Source organism: Equus przewalskii, unplaced genomic scaffold (assembly GCF_037783145.1).
Source record: "Equus przewalskii isolate Varuska unplaced genomic scaffold, EquPr2 ChrUn-13, whole genome shotgun sequence".
In the NCBI taxonomy this organism is placed as follows: domain Eukaryota; kingdom Metazoa; phylum Chordata; class Mammalia; order Perissodactyla; family Equidae; genus Equus; species Equus przewalskii.
In genome coordinates this window covers 9329576-9349287 of record NW_027228750.1, presented here as the reverse complement: position 1 = coordinate 9349287, position 19712 = coordinate 9329576, and the positions used below count along the sequence as shown (strand labels likewise).

At 53.3% G+C, this 19712-nt stretch overlaps 2 protein-coding genes across 25 annotated transcripts; both read right to left on the bottom strand.

Moving 5' to 3' along the window:
• Window positions 1-221: 221 nt before the first annotated feature.
• GSTM3 (glutathione S-transferase mu 3) lies at window positions 222-3394 on the bottom strand. The gene is made up of 8 exons (XM_008530087.2): window positions 3157-3394; window positions 2733-2808; window positions 2306-2370; window positions 1533-1614; window positions 1339-1439; window positions 905-1000; window positions 705-815; window positions 222-414 (listed from the first exon to the last, which is right to left on the bottom strand). Exons 1-8 carry the CDS (start codon window positions 3331-3333, stop codon window positions 316-318), a joined length of 807 nt encoding a protein of 268 aa, XP_008528309.2. The 5' UTR covers window positions 3334-3394; the 3' UTR covers window positions 222-315.
• Window positions 3395-5324: 1930 nt separating this feature from the next.
• On the bottom strand, window positions 5325-18667 carry EPS8L3 (EPS8 signaling adaptor L3). 24 transcript variants are annotated; one of them, XM_008530083.2, is made up of 20 exons: window positions 18372-18560; window positions 16260-16313; window positions 16056-16120; window positions 14157-14315; window positions 13749-13898; window positions 13557-13612; window positions 12999-13138; window positions 12795-12910; window positions 12420-12543; window positions 12270-12331; window positions 11925-11999; window positions 11447-11595; window positions 8175-8256; window positions 7907-7941; window positions 7675-7731; window positions 7216-7405; window positions 6873-7001; window positions 6514-6587; window positions 5877-6009; window positions 5325-5642 (listed from the first exon to the last, which is right to left on the bottom strand). In XM_008530083.2, exons 2-20 carry the CDS (start codon window positions 16288-16290, stop codon window positions 5631-5633), a joined length of 1839 nt encoding a protein of 612 aa, XP_008528305.1. In that variant the 5' UTR covers window positions 16291-16313; window positions 18372-18560; the 3' UTR covers window positions 5325-5630. The 24 variants fall into 24 exon arrangements, with proteins under 24 accessions (XP_008528305.1, XP_008528304.1, XP_070463847.1 ...); XM_008530082.2 differs by having other exon boundaries at window positions 12999-13141; window positions 18372-18527; XM_070607746.1 differs by having other exon boundaries at window positions 12468-12543; window positions 12999-13141; window positions 18372-18504.
• Between the last annotated feature and the right edge of the window lie 1045 nt (window positions 18668-19712).

Below are 19712 nucleotides of genomic sequence, written 5' to 3'. Positions count from 1 at the left end.
GTCCCATTTAATACACCTGTTCTCTACAACTGTGCGAGCTCACCTTTATTTCTAGTACTCGCTCAACAAGGCTTCTGCAAGAACCTCTAGCCATTGAACACAGCTGGGGGTGGCGGATGTCAATGTTGCAGTGATTGAACTCAGATCTTGGTAATTCTCCACATACCCTTACTGTTTCTCCTCCAGCCCCTACACCCAAAAGAAATCCAGCTAGACACCAGCAGGCTAAGTGCTATTTATTGAAAAGAGAAGACGGAGTACAGGGCCCTTAGGGACGGGATGGAACAAAACAAGCAGAGCAAGTCTGCCTCATGCTCAACATATTCTCTTGTTGCCCCAGTGGGCCATCTTGTTGTTGATGGGCATCTTGAAGAAGCGGTCAGACTGCATGTAGGCAGCTATTTTCTCCAACGCCTGAAGGGAAAGCATACCAAATCTTACAAAGACTCTAACTCAGTCCAACAGACCCACTCCAAAACAGTGACATTCACATGCTGCCTGCTCCCGCTCCCCACTTTTTGTAGACAGGGCCTTCATGGTGTAGAACCCAGGCCTTTCCCAAGACTTAAAGGTTTAGAGGTATCCGACCATTGATCCCTTTAGGCAAAATCTAGTGTTGGGCAAGAATCTACCACAATGGGGTCCCCTGGGGCTCAGGGGAGCCGGTGAGTGTTTTTCTAAGGCAAAGGTGCAGGGAGCATCACCTCAAAACGGCACATGAAAGCCTTCAGATTTGGAAATTCATCCAGGCACCTGGGCTCAAACACACGGTTCTGATCTAAGACATCATAGGTGAGGAAATCCACAAAGGTGAGCTAGACAGACAATAAGATAGTCAGGTGTGGGGAGTTCATTAACATCTGCAGAGATAGAAAAGTATCCTGTTCCTTTCCTTCCTTCCTACCTTTTCCCCTGCAAACCATGAGAATTTCCCCAGGAACAAGGAGAATTGTTTCAGTTGTCCAGGTAGCTGTTCCAAGTACTGAGGCTTCAGTTTTTCCTGGGAGAGAGGGAAAAAGAGAGAGAGTGAGAATAGCTGTCATCCTTATAGCTAATCAGGGCACCAGCCAGTGACAGAGACTTAGTGGCCCCTTCCCCAGGTGCCTTCCTCTCACTACCTTCAGGGAGCGATGGCAGGATGGAAAGGAGGGGTTTGGAAAGGAAGAGGGGTCAACACCAGAGTTATGTGACAAACAAACCCCCAGAAAAGAAGAGTTCTATTTCCTATTCTGACAGACTGGGTTGGTGAGAAGGTAGCAGGAGCAGAATGGAGCAGAATTAACCCTTGGGTTCCTAAATGCCCCTTTTTGTTGATGCCTGCCTGCTAAGGAAACTCACAAGGTCAGCGCTGTAGCAGAGTTTTGTCAGTTGCATGCGGAAATCCATAATTTGGTTCTCCATGATGTCCACTCGAATCTTTTCTTCTTCAGTCTCGCCACCTGTAGGCCAAATGACAAGAAAGCACTCTTGGCATTATCCACTCCCAGGTGAGCAACCAGCCGGATCTCCCTCACTAGCCCCACCCCACTCACACATATTGTGCTTGCGAGCGATGTAGCGCAAGATGGCATTGCTCTGGGTGATCTTATTCTTCCCATCCATCAGGTAGGGCAGCTAGAAGGAAAAGGACAGGTCAAACGAACCACCTGACTCTCTCTCCTGAGGAAAACGAGACTTACAGGGAAGCAAACAGTAGAGAAAAGATGCTGAGTTAGGAGAAAGAAGAAAATAAGTAGAAGGTAGGAATTAGGTCCCCACCTGATTCTAGACAGGGGTTCTTAACCTGTGTGTATGTGTATGTGCATGCCATGGATCCTTTCTGAGAATAAGGTGTTTAAATGCAGAAAGCAAATTACATACATTTACACAATTTATAAAACATTAAAAAATTATAAGAGAGTAATATGTGCCTATTAACGCATTTACTAACATGTAATAACTATAATTTCAAAGTATGATGACTGTAAATAATATTTATTTACAATATCTACAACACACGTAATATAATATGAAAATACTCAACTTCTACTAGTAACAAAGTCACAGACATGGCTAATAACTAACGTCACTTATTGCCTATATTCACAACAGAAGGAACTGTTAACTTTCAGTTAGTGGTTAGTGGAAACGAAAATGTAATTTTTTTCTCCAACCAAGTTCAAGTTCCAAATTCAAGTCCTGAATTCTATCTATTCCATCCAGGTTAAGAGCACCTATTCTAGCTCCTTCTAGACCCCAGAAGAAAGAAGCAAGGATAGACTTGAAGGCCTTCCCTTCTGCCCACTCTTCTCCTTAAGCCACCTACGTTAGGAAAGGCCAGGTCTAACTTGAATTTCGCATCCAGCCATTGGCTTCTATCATAGTCAGGAGCTGTAAGAGAGAGAAGGAAGTGGAACCCAACCTCCTTAATCCGAGGAGAAGGGAACGATCTAATGAAATAACCTAGTTCCAATATCTCACACTTCCGGACCCCAAAAGCTCAACCATCTACTCTCTGGGGCCTATTTGGTGAAGGGTTAACACGGGGTTGGGCTATGGCAGGGGGAGAATCTCCAGCTCCAGATAAAGGATGCCTCTCTGCCCACACAGGACACAGCAGAGAACCTCCAGGTGACTGGGGCAGAAGTCCCCCCTGACTCTGGCGTGATGCCACCCTCAGGCCTCAAGAAGGGACAGTCGAAAGGCCTGCCCGGTTTAGTGCGCCGGCGCACCGGGACGCAGAGCCGCATTACCTTCCCCGCACGTGTACCGTTTCTCCTCATAGGATGTATCCGTGTACTCCAGGAGCATGCGGATGGCGTGCGCCAGCTGGGAGAGAAAGGCCCAGGTCAGCGCCTGCGCAGCTTCCGCCGGCCCCCAACCCCCGTCCGCCAACGTCCCCCAGGCCGGGGCCGCGGAGACGGTGCGTCCTGCCGGGCGCTCGTTAAGCATCCCCCGAGACCGGCCCGCCGTCCTCAACCCTTTCCGCGGGGCCGCAGATCCCAGAGGCAGGGGCGGGGTCGGCCTCCGCGGCCGGGGAGCTCCGCCGGCGCGACGCGGCGAAGGAGGCGTGGCTCCCGGGTAGAGCCCCTTCTCTGGATGACCGCGGACCGAGCCCCCGGCGGCTCCGCGTCCGTCTCCCTGACCGAGCGGCGCAGTCGTTGAGACGGCACTCACCCCGCGAATATCCCAATAACCCAGAACCATAGACGACTCGCACGACATGCTCACACCGACACCACACCTTCGAAGAGCAGAGGGAGACTCCGAACCGGTTGGCTTTATACCCGACGTAGGTAGGCGGGGCCAACGTGAGCGCCCTGGCCCCGCCCCCACCCTCTGCGCCCCTCGCATCGCGCGTACGGAGGCCCACGCGCCTGCGCGACTTCTAAAGTCACTGGAGTTCGGGGCGGAAAGACCGCGTGGCGAGTCGGGGGCAGGAGTGTGGCCTGCGTGCTGCGGGGCAGGAATTGGGCTCTGCGCCCGTTAGTAGTGCCAGTCAGGGCCGAAGGAGCGCCAACCGTCCGGGCAGTGGGGCGCTGGTTACCCCGGGAGAGTAGGATTCTTGCTGTAAAGTTATCGAGCGGGGTGGGGCTCGGGAGGAGGTGGACGAGCCCCGAGGGTCTGACCCAGCCTCTGGCCATCACGGGATCGCCAGCTGTGATGTGCGCTTTACGGGCAGGTGGGGAGTCCAGAGCTGTTCCGACGGGTTCTGGCCCGGGGCCTCCGCAGCATGGCTGTTTCGGATGCTGAGCCTCTACCGCCCCTTGCCTGGGTGTCGGAAATCACATTTCCCCATTAATCCGGCTGAAGCAAGGTTGGGACTTTTTAAAAGGACATTTCGGTAAAAAAACGGAAGGGAAAAAGTGCAAACGTGTAGGGTATGAATTTATAATGCCTTACTTTCTCTTCCCAAGCTGACAAAGGGCCAGTCACAAGTTAATGAGGTATAAAACTAACATTTATTGAACACCTATGATGTGCTAGGTAATAGTCTAGGTATTTCATGTATATTAGCTAATTTATTCCCACTTAAGTTTCACGGTAACTTTATGAAGTAGGTTTTATGTCCATTTTATAGAAGAAGGTAAGTGAGGCCTGGAGAGATTGGATGGGTTGCCTTTATAAGCTCACGTTCTCGTGCGTGGCCTGGGATCCAAACCTAGGTCTATGTAATAGCACAGCTTGTGCTGGTTTCACTGACTTGGCTGTCCAGGCAGCCCCTCACCTCAGTCTACTGGGAAATCTGGGAGCATTGGGCTAAAACACTTCTTTTCTGGTCCTGGGAGTTTCCCTGCTTTTAGGACTCCTTTGGCTCTGCAAATCCCCAGAGGGCAGTGGGCTAATACCCCATTTCCCCATCCCAAGAAATTAACTTTTCTGGTTAACTTTTGCCCTTGATAGGCCCTAAAGGTCTCACCTTTCTTCTCTTGTGAGGGAAAATTTTTGCTTTCCTGTTCAGTGTTACCAGCTGAGAGAGGTGATTCGTTGAGGCCAGGAACTTGAGAGAATGACACAGGCAATCTAAAAATAGGGTAATCTGAGGTTCAGACAATGTTAGGGTCATGGACAAATTCAGCTAAGAGAGACTTAAGAGAACAACTTAAGAACTCTCAAGGGGCCCTTGACTAAATCAGTAAAAGTACAACCTCTGTTATGTTGGAAAGGGAGTCCATAACAGTTATGAGATTAAAGAAGGATGTGTATACTAAATATTAGAAGCCAAGGACAGTCCAAACTCTTCACTTAACCTTTGAGAAAATAGGGACCCAAAGAATCAAATGATTTAGCAGAGTTCACACAGCCAATGGCTGGACATCTGACTTCCAGTCCAAAGTTCCCTATGCTCTGTTGCTATAGAGACAGGCTAGGGAGAGAGCTCAAGGTTGGCTCACCCAACAGGAGGGGATAAAAGTTGTATTAAAAGAGGAAGTTGCTAATTAGAGCCTGGAACCCCTGACATGATTGTTAGTGCTTCTCTGGATATTCAGCTAGTGTGGCTGATTGAAACCTACCGCTCTCAGCCCTGGTACTCTGCTGTGAAGTGTTGTGCCCTCAGTCATGTTGGGTGCCTTGGAATATACTGGGAGAAATGTACTCGGAATGATAAAGATGGTGAGCATTTAGAGTTTGTTTAGAAAGAAAGCAAGGAGAGCTTGGGACATAATTCTCAAATTCTGACTCTCAGCTCCAGGTTGTTGTGGGAATTCCCATTCACGTTCCAACAGTCTGGCCCAGTGATGGATGCAGGGCTGCTGCTGTCTCATGCCCAGTGTCCCAGCTCTTCCTGCCTTCCTGCCTTTGTCCCTCATCAGGCCCAGAAGCATCTGGAAGGGAGGCACATGACAAATTTGAAGATGCCTTTATTCTGGAGGAGAGCAACTAAACAGTCCTGGCAAATCTATGCATAAGTGCTCCAGGCTTAGAAAAGATACAATAAATAGGTGGTGACTGGGGTTGGCTTTCAACACAGCAAGAATGGCACCATTTGTCTCCACCTCTGGGCTTGCTCATCCTCTTTGCTGTGTGAGCTGGGGTGTGGGGTTTGCTGCAAACTGGGGACCTGAAAGAGGAATTCTTGGGGCTCTGAAGATGGATCCGCCGTCTTGTTTGTGAGAGGGCCTTGGTCTTGGAGGTGTCTGCGTTGGTGCTTAAGGGCCCATCTGAGGAAAGAAAAGGATTGAGATGAGGCTGGTGCCAGGCGAGGCCCCCCCACAGCTCATGTCAACAATCAGTTGGAGCCTCAAGGCATGCCAGAGCACATGAAGTCAAGACCCTGGAAGGATAACCTGTGCCAGCAACTGCCACCTCACCTCCACCCCAGGGCTGGGCCTGCTGGCTTGTCCAGGGAACATCCCATATTTCCAGTAGGGGTCAGGACCCCAGAGTGTCCTTACCCCCAGCATCCTTCTGACGGCCTCCAGCCGTGCCAGGACCCGTGGGGCCTCCTGTGGACACAGCATCTGTAGCTCCCCGGGTCTTATGTGAAGCAGCTGGCTCCCTGTCAGGGGCCCAAGTGTCTTCACCGTGCTGGGAACAAAAACAGCAGAAGCCATCAGTATTGGGGCAGAAGGTCTTGGACCTAAGTATTTGGGTAGAGAAGGGGCTATCTGGGCTTGGAGGCCGGGGTTCCAGGAGGATTCATGGAACAGGGTATCTGGAGGTGAAGGAGTAAGATATGCATATTGGCTTAAACCAATCTCAGAACTCCTGTGTTTGAAGGGAGAAGGGCCTGGAAGAGAATCTTGTAGTGGAGGAGGGTGGCTGGCAGCCGAGGTTCTTCCTGAGTTCCCTCTGCTCCTGCTGCCTTCCCTGTGGCAGGACTCCTCATTTAGTGCTCTAACGGAGGCAGGGGCACGCCTCCTCTTCTGCTGTCTGATGCAGCAGTGGCAGTGCTGCAATAGGGCAGCACCCGTGGGTCTGTCTGGTCCCGTGTAGGTTAGGTTGTATGTTCTGGGTCTCTGGATTTCCTTGGTTATTATCTGAGTCCTTTACAAAGGTTCTCCTAACACACCCATGGGCCTAGGAACTCACGCGGTGGAGAAGTTCTCTGCTTGCAGCCAGGCCGTGACCTCCTCAGGCCTTGAGCTAAGTCGAAGCATTGGAGCCTAGAATCAGGGGGACTGGGGTCAGAGCCACCCACAGCCCCCATCATTTGCGTCCCTTCTCTGGGCTCCCATCAAATCACTTATCTCACTCCGTGGTTTGTTTGTCTGGCAAGGACAAGGCTTGTTCTCCCCTCTGGCCCCATGATAAACTTGGCACACAGTAAACATGCAATAATACTGATTAAATCAAACCAGGACTATTTCCTCCACTTGCTACTGAGTCCTCCCTGCCCCCACCTCCGACTCAGGCCTAATAGCTTCTGGATAGTCTAGGCTGGGTAGTACCCGAGGGGGTAACTGGCTCTGGCTCCCAGGGGTCCCCGACTGCAGGGGCTCCAGGATGTTGCTGGGAATGTAGCCACTCTGTCCTGTCTCATTCTTCACCAGCCACCACCGCTTGCTCTGGTCCAGAACCTGCCGAGAGTTACTACCTCAGTCATCAGAGCCTCTGTCCAGCCAGCCTTCCCCCCACATCACAGAGCTTTCTCCCTCCTGGCCCTTCCCCGCTTTCCTTCTCCCTCTCTAATCCACCCACCCCAGCAGCCCCATACCCGGACCACCCACCCCACGCTGCCTGTTGCTCCCACCAGCCATCATCTCCTTTTCTAGGTTCAAGTCCATGCCTCACCTCCAGCACCTCTCCCTGGACCACAGTCAGTTCCTGTGGGTTCCTTGCTTCGAACTCATATAGGACTTGCATTTGCAGGGCAGGCTTGGCAGGTCTGGGGCTGGAGGGCCTGAAGTTGGGGTCCCCAGGCTGAGGGCCATAGTTGTATGTCTCCTCTTGAGTGAAGTGTGAGGTACTCCCTAACCTAGGGCTTCCCCCCCAGAGACAGAGTCAGGATGGCTGGAGAATGGGACTTCAGAGATTGAGCCCCTGACCCAGTCCCAGAGCCCCAGATATAGCCGGTCTGGAGTCTGGTGGTGACTTTTGGGTTCCCACAGAGTTTAATGGCAGGTCAGTGTTAGGTGGGGCTTGGGGTGGGGGTTTCTGCAGGCAAGAGGGGCCTGAAATGTTGCTGATTTCTGAAGACTCCTCCAGCTGTGGAATTTTCTATATCTGAGCTTTCCCCTTAGCACTTTATACCTGAGCACTGGGAAATCAGAGGCATGTGTGGGTAGTTTTGTGAAAATGGATTGGCACCTAGGAGGGTAAAAAAACGGCTTTTTTACCCAAGGTAGGGGAGGGATGTGCTCATAGATGTACATGTCTGCCTGGAAAGAGCTCAGAGGGTCTCTGAGATGTAGAATGCACAGATCCACAGGGTCAGCCCCTCTGTCCCTGCCCAGGGTCATCCCATCCTAAGCCCAGAGCATACCGGAGGGAAGGAGAGTCCTGGTATCCTGAGGGTGCCTGCAGGGTGGAGCAGAGTAAGCCAGAGCAGGGAGTCAGCTGGCATGGTGCTAGGGAACTGGGGTACCAGGCCACAGACCCACTCGCACACAGCGCCCTCATGTCCCCTCCCCTGCCTGCCCACCACACAGATATAGGTACCCACCATCACTTAGTTGTCATGTGGCCATGGTTTTGACTGAGAGGACAGAAACCAGGGCTTTGAGTAGGGCACTGTGCTAGGCTGTTCTTACCTGGTTGGAGGGTTTTGGAGGCTGCCAACCATCGTAGAATGTAGGTTGGTAGGGTGGGGGCTCATTGCCTGTCCAGTCGGCCCTGGAGAAAGAACAAAGCTGAGTCCACTCTGTGTCAGGCTGTGGGATGTGGTGAGGGTGGAGATGAAGGGCCTAGCCTCGGGGATCTTCTAGGTAATGGAGGACATGGCCCATGTGCACAGATGAAAGGCCCCAGAACCCCACAAAGGGTCAAACAGTTAAGAGTGAGCAAATCCCACCGTGCAGATGTCTGTGGGCCAGCCTCACCTCTGCCCATGATGCGCAGCTCTGTCAATTCTGTAGGAACATGCTGGGTATTTCATCACACTGATTAGGTGTTTGAATTAAAGTGGCAAAACCACAGAGTGTGAGGGCTGGAAGGGCCCCCGGAGTCTTGTGCAGTCTTTTTCTAACCTAATTTTAGTTTCCCTGCAGCAGACCTGGTTCTTTCTAGCTGATTAGTGTGTGGAACGCCACCTTGTGATCACAGGAGAGCTGCTCTGGTGGACTCTTGGCGGGGGCGCTGGTACGTGCCTCCCTCTCACCCACTGCACAGGACCCAAGATGGGTGGTGCTGTTTGTGGCTTCCAAGCTTGTTCTGCTTGAAATATCCTCTGCTTCCCTGCCTGGGGAATGCCCACTTGTCTCCTGGAGGAAGTTCCCTCCCTGCCACATCGGAGCAGAGGGGACTATCTCCTCTTCTTCCGCTGAACTTGGGACACCCTCGATTATTGCTCTCCTCACACTGTGTTGTGCATGATTCTCACATGTGTGTTTCTTACTATATCGATCTCCTTCAGAGCTGTGTTGTAAGCACAGTGGATGGTACATAGGAGGCAGCTAATAAATATTTATTCAGGGGGAACAAATGAATTATTCTCTCCTCTGGATCTTTCTAATTGGTTTCTTTTCTTTGCCCTAAAAACATGCTCAAGTCTTCCCTCAACTCTGTTATTACTCCTTCTAAGCTGTCATTCTGTTACCTTCTCTTTACCAAGTTTTTTGAGAATGTGTCTACATGCCCTGCCTACATTTTCTTATTTATTTATTTTTTATTCAGGTCACATTGGTTTATAACGTTATATAAATTTCAGGTATACGTCATTATATTTTGACTTTTGTGTAGACTACATCGTGTTCACCACCGAAAGTCTAGTTTCCATCAGTCACCATACATAGGTGCCCCTTTACCCCTTTCACCCTCTCCCATGCCCGTTCCCCCCGGTAACCACCAATCTGTTCTTTGTATCTGTGTGTTTATCTTCTACATATAAGTGAAATCATGCAGTATTTGTCTTCGTCCATCAGACTTATTTCGCTCAGCATGATACCCTCAAAGTCCACCCATGTTGTCGCAAATGGCCCTGTCTAGATTTTCTTACCTCTGGTTCTTTCGTTACTCCTCGCAACCCGCTTTTTACCTCTGCCGTTACTTTATGGAAACTAGTTCTTCTAAAGTCCTGATAATCTCCAGATTGCCAGATACAATGGCCTTATATGGTCTATATCTTTTTGGATTATCACAGCATTTAATAATATCTCTAACTTTGGGTCAGTTTGCCTAAAATCAAGTCACCTAAATATAATTTGCCTGAAATTGAACTCTTTTGAGGGTTTTAACATCTCTTTAGTTAGTCTCTTTTCTGTATTTTTGTCTTTCAATTCATTCACTAACAAATTTTTGGTTAAGAAATTAGAAAACATAGGACAGATCTGACTTAATTTTCCCTTTTTGTTTTTAAAGATCGGCACCTGAGCTAACAACTGTTGCCACTCTTCCCTTCTTTTTGCTTTTTCTCCCCAAATACCCCCAGTACATAGTTGTATATTTTAGTTGTGGGTCTTTGTAGTTGTGGCATGTGGGACGCTGCCTCAGCATCGCCTGATGAGTGGTGCCATGTCTGCGCCCAGGATTTGAACTGGTGAAACCCTGGGCTACCAAAGTGGAGCATGCAAACTTAATCACTCAGCCATGGGGCTGGCCCCTGACTTAATTTTCTATTTGAAATAATAAAGAGAGACAAAAAGTAGAATAGAGATTCCCAGGGGCTGTGGAGAGGGGGGAATGGGTACAGAGTTTTGTTTAATTAATTGTTGAATGGGTTTCAACTTTCAAACATTCATTTCTGTTTGGAAAGATGAAAAAGTTCTGGCAATGGATGGTGGTGATGGTTATACAATATTGTTAATGTACAATGCCGTTAAATTATACACTTAAAAATGGTTAAAATGGTAAATTTTGTCTTATGTATATTCTTATGTATAATCTGCAAAGAAATAGGTTACCTTGAAGTATAATTCATGTCTTTAGATGGATTGGACAAAAAATCTTTCAGTGAGGCTGAACTGTAAAGAATTGCTCATTAGGCAAAAGACCCACTAGAACAACTGGCTTATTTCCCGGTTGATGTCTCTGTCTTTCTAAAACCCTCTTCTCTCCTGGTTGTCATGCCTCTGCTTTTTTGTTTCTCCTTTTAACTTTCTGAAATTTCTCTCTGCCTCCTTAACCCTTTCTCCTTTCTCCACCTACATGCGGAAGTTTCCCACGGCCCTTCTCTCATGGAAAAGAGCAGACTGTGCTGTTAAAGTGAGTTCTGGGCCTCCCCCACAGAGCGCTTTCCTTTAGGCTCCAGCTACCACTTCTGTGCTGACTGCCCTCAAACCCATACGGCCTCTCACGTGAGGGCCCGGCCATCTTGTGTCTGTGGAATGTTCCACTGACACCTCAGCTCAGCACATCCAAGCTGGTTTCATCCCCACCCCCACGGCTCTCATCGGTTTGGCTTTGTTGTCCAGCTGCCGGTCTCACGGTTCGACCACCATGGAATATCTCTTTCCCTCTTATCTCCTCGGTCCATTGGTTGCCAAGTCTTACTGATACTACATTTGCAGCATCTCTTACATCAGTAGTTCTTAAATTCCGGGCTGGATTGAGACAAAGTTTTCACTTTGCCCTTGACAAAAATGAGAAAATATTGTAATGGAAGGTTGCCAGCTCTCCTTTCTTGGGAAGAATTGTTCTTTTTTCTGAGATAATGCTTTTCCTTTGGTGGTGGGTGATGATAAGTGGTGGTTTTGTAAAGAAATTGTTTGTTTAGTCTAATACAAAGTTAGAGAATTCCATTAGAGTCCCCCAATTTTTTTGAGACATTTCTGGTTTGTGACAACGTAGAGCCTGGCCACCTCCAATGTCCTGCCTTATGCCCCCATACCCCTTACCATGATTCGGTTCACCGCTTGTCTTCACTCACCGGCTGGTAGTCCAGGCCACACCCAGTCCCTTCCAGAGGTCATTCTCAGGTGAGCTCAGACAGGACTGCAGCAGGTCGATGGCTTTAGGGGTGAGGAGGGGTGAGATCACTTGCGCTGCTAGGCCAGGCTGAGGGCACTGGGCCAGGATCTAGGGGAGGGATGGAAGGTGTCAGGAATTCGAGGCTCCCACGGGACCAAATGCGAGTGGGAAAGGGCCCGGAGTCCCCGACTTCCCACTTTTGCAATGCCACGTTGCCGCAGGCCCGCTCTCCTTCCCATCTGCCTTAGAGCCCTGGTATCCTTGACTCCGACCCTAGGCCCTCTAGTCTGCTGACCAGTGCTGTGCACAGCAGGGTGGGGCCTTGGGTTCAAGGACGAGGGTGTGTAGGGGTGAGCAAATGGCAGAGCCCACAACCTCCCTCTGCTCCCTGCCTTCCACCCTGTCCCTCTTCACCACCCTGTCCTCCCCCAACTCACGAAGTCCAGAGTTTGGAAGAGGATGTGTATGAACTCAGGGGCACTTGTCTCCTGCAGTCTGATAGCCAGCTTCCCCTGGGGACGCAGGGTGATGCATGTCACCACCCATCATCCCGCCCCACCTTCACCAGAGCCCCAGGGTCCCAGGCTTGTTTGGGAGCCTGGCACTCTCCAAAAGTCATACGGGGGTAGGTGGAGGTTCTGGGGAAGAAGCTGGAGAAGGAAAAGTCTTGTGATGTCTATGAGACCAAAGAGGAGGTGGTTTCCGGTGACGGGGGGGCGGGGGTAGGGGTAGCGGGAAAGGAAGAGGGGAGAGGGCTGGGGAACTTGTAGGGAATCACACACCAGGAGGTTGAAGCTGTACTTGATCTTCTGGAAGCAATCGATGTACTGTGCTTGTGTCATCCCTATGGGAGAAGGGGAGAAGGTGGTGGGTCACGGATCATCCCAAGACCCTGCCCCTGCAACTCCTCCCTCCCGGCCCTCAGCACTCACCCCCCTGATCCTTTTTCTTTTTCTTCCCCAGTCTCTTCTTCTTCTTACCACTGATCTTTGCCTGGGCCTCCTTCAGCTTTTCTACGAACAGCTCGATATCCCTTAGCACGTGGCTCAGCACCTCCTGGACCCCAAACAACTGTGGCCTTGAGTGGGCAGTTAGGCCCACCCTGGAACTCCCAACTCTGCCCCTGCCCACCACGAGCCGAGCCTCAGGCCCAGTCCAGGGGCTGCCCAACCCTCCCTGTCCCTCCTCAGTCCAGGGCCAGCCTTGGCCATTCTGGCACTTGGCCTCTAGGGGGCATGGGGAGGTTGGTGTCCTCCCTTCAGCCAGGCCCGGAAAACCTCAGCAAACCCAAGACAACCTGTAGTTACCTCATCCCTCTCCAGGTCCTCGGGGGATGGGGGTCGCATGGGAGGAGGCAGAGCGAAGGTGCTTGGTTCGCGGGCACTGGAGTGGCGTGTCAGGGCCCTTGGGGACTGTGGTATGCCTGCAGTATAAGGGGACCATGGCCCAGAGCCTCTTTGAACTTTGATCTAAACCTTCTCCTCCCACTTGCCCCCACACCCCACACTTACTGTACTCTGGGGTCATCCAGTGGGGCTGTTCTGGAGGGGGCCCCCGCTCCAGTGGGGGTACCTGCTCCTTAGGGAGTGGCCTTTCCAGAGGAGACCCCCTCCATTTGTCCTGGCTTGAGCGAAGGGCTCCAAATCGGGGTCTGCTGAGCACATGGTGGGGACACAGCTTTAACAGGGTTCTTGGGACAGAGGCCCTGCCCACACTGCTGCCCCAGGACCCAGGGGCACTGCCACCTCTCTCCAGGAGCCCCTCCCTGTCACCCTCCCGCTCCCTGGTCTCCATCTAGTCCCTCCTGTGTCTCCACCCTGCCTCAGCTGCCTGCCCTAGCGCCCTCTCAGTCCCATGTCAGTCTCTGGGGACAGTCTCCAGTGTTCCCTGGGCCTAGCTCCAGACCCTTCCCAGTGCCCATCTGCACCCTAGTCCCAGCCTGGCCCCTCCCCAGTTCCAGACCCAGGTTGGTTGGGCCACAGACACCTGGGCTCCCCCAGCTATGGTTTGAGCCCACTCAGGCCTGAGCTCTGAGGTCCTGCAGCTGGGCTGGGGCTGAGGCTACCTACCTTTGCTCTAGTTCCTCATCCAGGGCCTTCTGCAGGCTCGTCCTCAGCTGCTCTGCCTGGAGGAAGCAGCAATCAGACAATTGTGTGTGTGTGTGTGTGTGTGTGCACGTGCGCGTGCGTGTATGTGTGTGTGTGTGATAGCTGTTGGACCCTGCACCTACTCTCTCCCCAACCCCACCCACGGCCTCTTACCCCCACTTCCTGACACTGGAAGAGCAGAGTGCTGGTGCCTGGCAGGCCTGACTCCTGCACGGTGATGGACAGGACAGAGTTGTAGGAGCAGGTGTTGAGTGCCACGTCCATGGCCTGGATGCTGTCCAGGTGATAAGAGTCCAGTTCCTCCTGGGCCAGGCAGAGACATCGACTATGAGGGCCACTGAGAGCCAGGGTGGCTCCTAGGAGCTCCTGACCTGAGTTGACTTAGCACTCCTAGTGGCCTGGGATGGGGTGTTATCTCCCCTGATCCCTAGCCTGTCCCTGGTCTCTTTCTGGGCTCAGGTATATATTATATATGGAGGGGTGGAGTTCAAGAGCCAATGCCTTCTTTTCCACAGCCTAGGTTAGCTATGACCCATTGCAGGGTATGGTGGGACGGCTGACCTTGGTCTCGATGTCCAGCAGCTGGAGCCAGCCATCTTTGACCTGCAGGAACAAGTCCTGGCTCCACACCCGGCCCTGAGCATCCATCTCTTGCAGCTTCTGCAGAGCATCCTTGGGCTCCCGGACTCTCTGAGCCCCCAGCTTACAAGTCATCAGGTGCTGAGGGGAGAGGAGGAGACCAGGACGGGGAGAAGGTTTGGAGAGGGGGAGCACAGGTGGTGGTGAGTGGGGATGGGTGGTGGGGGTAAGTCAGCAGAGGAGGAAGATGTGTCCTTGGCCTCCATGTAGGGGAGGTCCTAGGCAATCCCCTTGGAGTAGCCTTCAAGGGCCAATGTGAGGGCTGGAAGCAGTTGGTTGGGCTCGATAGAGCCTTTGAATCTTGATCTGACGGGCTGCACGAGGTGGTTTAGGACTTTGAAGGAAGGACAGTCATGGCCTTTGACATTCCAGGCCAGGTGAGGGAGCTGCATAGTGGTAGCTGTGGGCTCCAACCACCCAACAAATAAAGCCTGCACTCCTCTGGGTGGGATGTCGGACCCTCAAATTCTGTCCCTGGCTTCCTTTGCCCACTTTGGGAACCCACGATCCCAACCTGGTCCTTCTCACTGACCTAGCACTCCTGTCTCCATGCCTTTGCTCATGCTCTTCCCTGTACCCAGAATGCCTTTCCCACCTCTGCTAGTCCATCACCTCCTAGGCTCTCAGGAAGAAGATCAAGCCCCATCTTCTCCCTGACTCTAGCCCAGAGAGGTCCACAGTGATATCGGTTTCCGCTCAGGCCCTTACCCACCACCAGTGTGATCATTTCGGCAGGTTTTTGCTGTAATTCTCCCTCCTGCAAGAGACCCCTCCCTTCTCCCATCCAAACGCACCTTCTCAAGTCAGCACCTGGCCCCTGCCTCCTCTGCAGGCCCTTGCTAGGGGATGCCATCTGCTTCCTGCCCCTTGATCCCACCACCTTGTGTCTGCATGGCTCCCAGCTCCTCTTCAGGTGTTCACACTGCTCACACGTTCAGCGGACCTTGACATCATGAGCAAACTCCCTGGCATCCTGGACATGCCTCCTCTTGCTCTCGCCTGCTGGGCCTAAGTGAAGCCACTTCCCAACCCCACCCTGCTGTGAAGCCTAGACCCCCTGGTCTCAACCCAGCTCGCTGGCGGAGCCCTAGCTCTGCTGCCCTCTGGAGACTCCAGACCCCAGTGTCCCTCCATGTTTCCTCTCCAGGAGGGCCCTATATCTGCTGCTGCCCGGGGACAGTTTCCACCCAGGTGCTTCGGCCTGAGCAGGGCACCCGCCCACCCCCACTCTTCTAGCGTGTACTTTCACTGTGGTGTGGATCGCCCTTCAGGCAACTGGATCTTGCAGTGCCAGTGTCGTCCTCCTAGGCAGGGCCGGAGACTCATTCCAGCCTCCAAGCAGCTCACGCCCATCCTGGGAGCTCAAGCCCAGACACCTCCCATCTCCGATAGTGTCCCTTTCAAGTCCTCACAGGGATTGGTGACCTCACACATTCCTTCCTCTGGCCATGCCAGATCCTGGGCAAAGAGCAGTTCCCTAGAGACCAGTATGGCAAGGCCGGGGGGAGGGTTGGGAGATGGGATGGGGTGGTTACAGATGCTTCCTGACCCTCCCTCCACTATTTGTTCCTGCCTGGGGACAGGACATCCACCGGCTCAACCTCCAGCCCAGCCTCCCTAGCCGACACCCAGCTGCCCCATCTTCCTCCTCTGCACTTAGCAGATGCTCAGGCTTGTTGGACCTGAGCCACTGAATCGGGCTGCGTTGGGCTGCTGCTTCCGTGGCAGGGAATTGTCTGAGATGTCTGTTTTTTGGCAGGGCTGTAGGCACGTGGGAAAACTTAGGTTGAATCAGGAAACTGGGGCCCCAGGGTTACACACCTCCACCCTGTGCTGCAGGAGGGTGGGCTCTGAGGCGAGGTTCTGGGAGTACTCCTTCCGCTGCACTGCAGGGGGACAAAGCGAAGAGGTGAGACATATGCAACTACAGGGGGTGGTCAGCGTGGGGAGAGAGAGACTGGAGGGCAGGGGGTTCAGGGAGCTCAGCAGGAGGGAAGGGGAGAGGGGACTGGAGAGAGAGCTTACGGTAAATGGCTCTGCTGCTGGGCCGGGACATGTTGACGCGGCTGAGATGACTCTCTAGAACCCGAAGTGAACCAAAGAGACAGCCATCAAAGGTGGGGAGAGGAACACGAGGGCGGAGAGGGCCGGAGAGCCGCTGTTGCAGCTCTTACCTGACCCGGGCCTGAGGCTTGGACCAGGCTGTGATCTGGAGCACGTGGGACCAGACCCAAAGCCCCCCATTCCAGGGGCCTTTCTGGAGCCATCTCCAGCCCTGTGCTCCACTGAGGAGCCCTCCATCCTGGCTGGGCCTGGGAGGCCCCAAGGCAGCCTCCAGCTTCCCATTATTTGGTCAATAAAGTGCATTCCGATGGTCCCAGGAAAGCTGTGTGGCCAGGCACCTGGGACCAGGTCCCGCCCTGAGCTTGAGTGTGAAAGATGCCAGATGGATGGGCTACACCCAGCTCTTGGAGGGATGCTGTTAGGTTCAGCAGCCTTCCCTGCCAAAGTAGCCTCTTGTCCAAACCTGTTTCCATTCTGCCACGGAAAGGAGGCCAATATTGGCTCCAAAAGTGGGGACCCGCTCAGGAGAGGTGTGTGTGCGTGTGCACGTGCATGTGTGTACGCACGTTTATGATGGGGCTCTGTAGGATTTGTCAGTGATCTGCACTTCCCTGAATGTCTGACCAAGTCTCCTGTCTCTTTGTCTTTCCATACTCTGAACCCTCTGCCCAGAGCCCCTCCTCACCCAACACTTTACATTCCAGCTCAAGTATCACCTCTTCAGTGAAGCCCTCCTTGATCACCACACCCTACCCTGCCCAGAGTGGCCTCCTAATGCCATGCAGAACCTTGTGCGTTCCTCCCTAAGGACAGCCCCCTGGTTAGTGCTGTGAGCCTGGTGCAAGCCCCTCCTTTAATTTTCACTACCTTCGCTCATTATTCCTTGGCTGTCTGTGCTGAGCGCTGTTCCATGGATGTTACCTTCTCATTTAATCCTGGAAACAACTTCGCCAGGTGGATACTGTTATTAGCCCATTTACCAGATGAGGATGCTGAGGCTCAAAGAGGGACCTCGCCTGAGGTCACAAGTAAGTATTTAATGGAGACCGAACCTGCCCAGTCTGGCTGCCAACTCCATGCTTTAACTGTTTACATATGTTATATGTATATAACACTGTCACTGGGCTGTGACCTCCTGAGGACAGACCTGCCACCCCATCTCCCCAGCGCCTTCTCGGCACAGAGGGGTCTAGAATATGTTGAAATGGGATGGAGGTCAATGTGGTGCGTATGTGTGTGCAGGGCCAGGGCGGGAGCTAACTGAACTTGTGGATCAAGGGTATGTGTTATTTGAATGAGGTGTGTCTATATCATGAATAGGATGTGAGTTTTGTGGGCATCCATGCCTCTATGTGGTGCACCTGAGTTGTACAGAAACCCTGGAATACCCTGGGCAAAGTATAAGACAGTGGCCCACACCCATTTATTAGCAGTGTTATGAAAATAACAGAGGATCTCATAAGATGACTCAGTGATGGGGAGGTCAGTTGCTAGTAAACATCTAAGGGATTGTGGAGGAGGTGGCTGGTGCTCTATTTGCCTTGTTTGAGGGACCCCTTTCCTCTCCAAGGGTAAGGGTGCTAGAAACCTGCTCCCTGTCTCCCCAGCTCCCCCCAGGCTACAGCACTTCCTGCTTCTAGACACGGAAGAGAAAGGAGAGAAAGTGAGCTCGGCTGTGGTCAGCCCTGCTCCTGAAGTCCCCCAGGCCAGGATGGTCCCTGTGGGTCCCCGTGGGCAAGTCAAGGCAGGGAGGGGGCTGGGTTTGGCCTGCCTTCCCCCTGGGGCAGGGGCAGTTTCCCCCATTTATCCCCTGAATTTAGTGGCTTGAAGCAGGGAAGGGGTGTCTGCATCCCAACCCTCGGAGAAGCAGCCCAGATGCTTCTGGACCCTGGCTCCCCGGTCCTGCTTCCGGGCCAGCGCCTCAGTCCCAGGCCTTCTTGAGGTTGCTCCTCCTGGCTGCATCTGGGAATGGGCTGGAGACCCTGGCCTGGGAAGCCACTGAGTTGCCCCCACAGCCCTGGGGTCCCCTGCGGTTGGGCTGGGCCCTAATCTTCCTGAGGATCAGGCCCTTACCTGGTTCCAGCGAGGCCGGCTGGCTGTTGCCCCCGAGGGGCGGGTGTTTGAGCTGGTGGTCTGGTGCTGGTGGTGGGAGGCCAGTAGCTTCTCTGCTAGCGGCCACAGGCAGAGCCCCTGTGATCAGGCGGGCCCTGGGCGAGCAGGCAGGCCTTATGGAGATGACGCCACAAGGCGGCCACACCTGTGCTCTTTGGACTTTGGTGAGTGGGGAGGCCTCCTAGGCCGCAACTCGCCTGACACCAAAGCCTGGACCCATGGCAGTGCCTGTGCTGACAGGTGTCCCAAGCTTAGCCAGAGACACTGCCTCCCAGCTTCCTCCTCTGCTTTCCTCTGGCTTTATGGTGTGGCTCCCTCGCCCCTCTGCCTTTGGGTATCTCCTTTGGGGTTCCAGGTCAGCATCAGGCTCTAGGGCTGGGACAGGGTGAGAGGGCACCCATAGCCCTGGAGAGTCTGGTTGCTCTGGTCAGGGGCCAGGTGGCTGGAGGTGGACCCCAGGCTTGGGGGAAGCTCTGGGCTGGCACGTGTGCCTGTGTGTGTGCGTGTGCTGCACATGTGGGTGCGTGATCGTTTGTGCCCAGCTGGTGCCTGTGAGCAAGACATGGATCTGTGGGAGCAGATGGGGATGGGACTGGGACCCTCACAGGTGTTATGTGGAGGGCTGAGATTTCTTTCTGGCAGGGCCTGCCTCTTTATGTCCTTTCTTCTGTCCCTTCCCTCCCAGCAGGGAGCCCTCTCCCCCAATTCTTGCTCTTCCACTCTCTTCCACCCTGCCCCATGCCCCCAGACCTCTGGTGGATGCCTGGCTGACTTCTGCAAAGAGGGGGAAACTGAGGCCTGCCTCTTTCCGTACTCATGAACCTACCCAGTCCCTGTGCTTCATTTTATTTAACAACCTTCCTCGGTCCCAGGGTGGGCTGGGCTGCCTCCCCTCTGGAAGCTCACAGTCTAATGAGGGAGGGAAATGCCAGTGTGGTGGTGGATCTCGTGGGGCAGGGGGTTGGGGCCCCGGTGGGTGTTAGGATCTGTGATGGAGAGTCCTGTGGTCTGGGAGTGGAGCCTGCATCCTGCACCTCCATCTTTGGCTTTGCTGGGGCCATCCCAGGAGATCTTGGGATCTTGCTTGCCTGCCCCCATGCCAACCAACACTGCCCTGAATGGCAGGGAGTCCAGGGAGTTGCACCTGGCCAGGGGTCTTCCCCTCTGTGAGAGTCCATAGGGCAGCCAGCTTTAGGGGCCCAGGGATCGGATGCCTGCTGGGCCAGCCCCTGGCCATGGCCTTATGGGAGCCTGCCCTCCTGACTTGGCTGTTCTGTTCCCTGGGTCTCAGCCTGTTGGTCC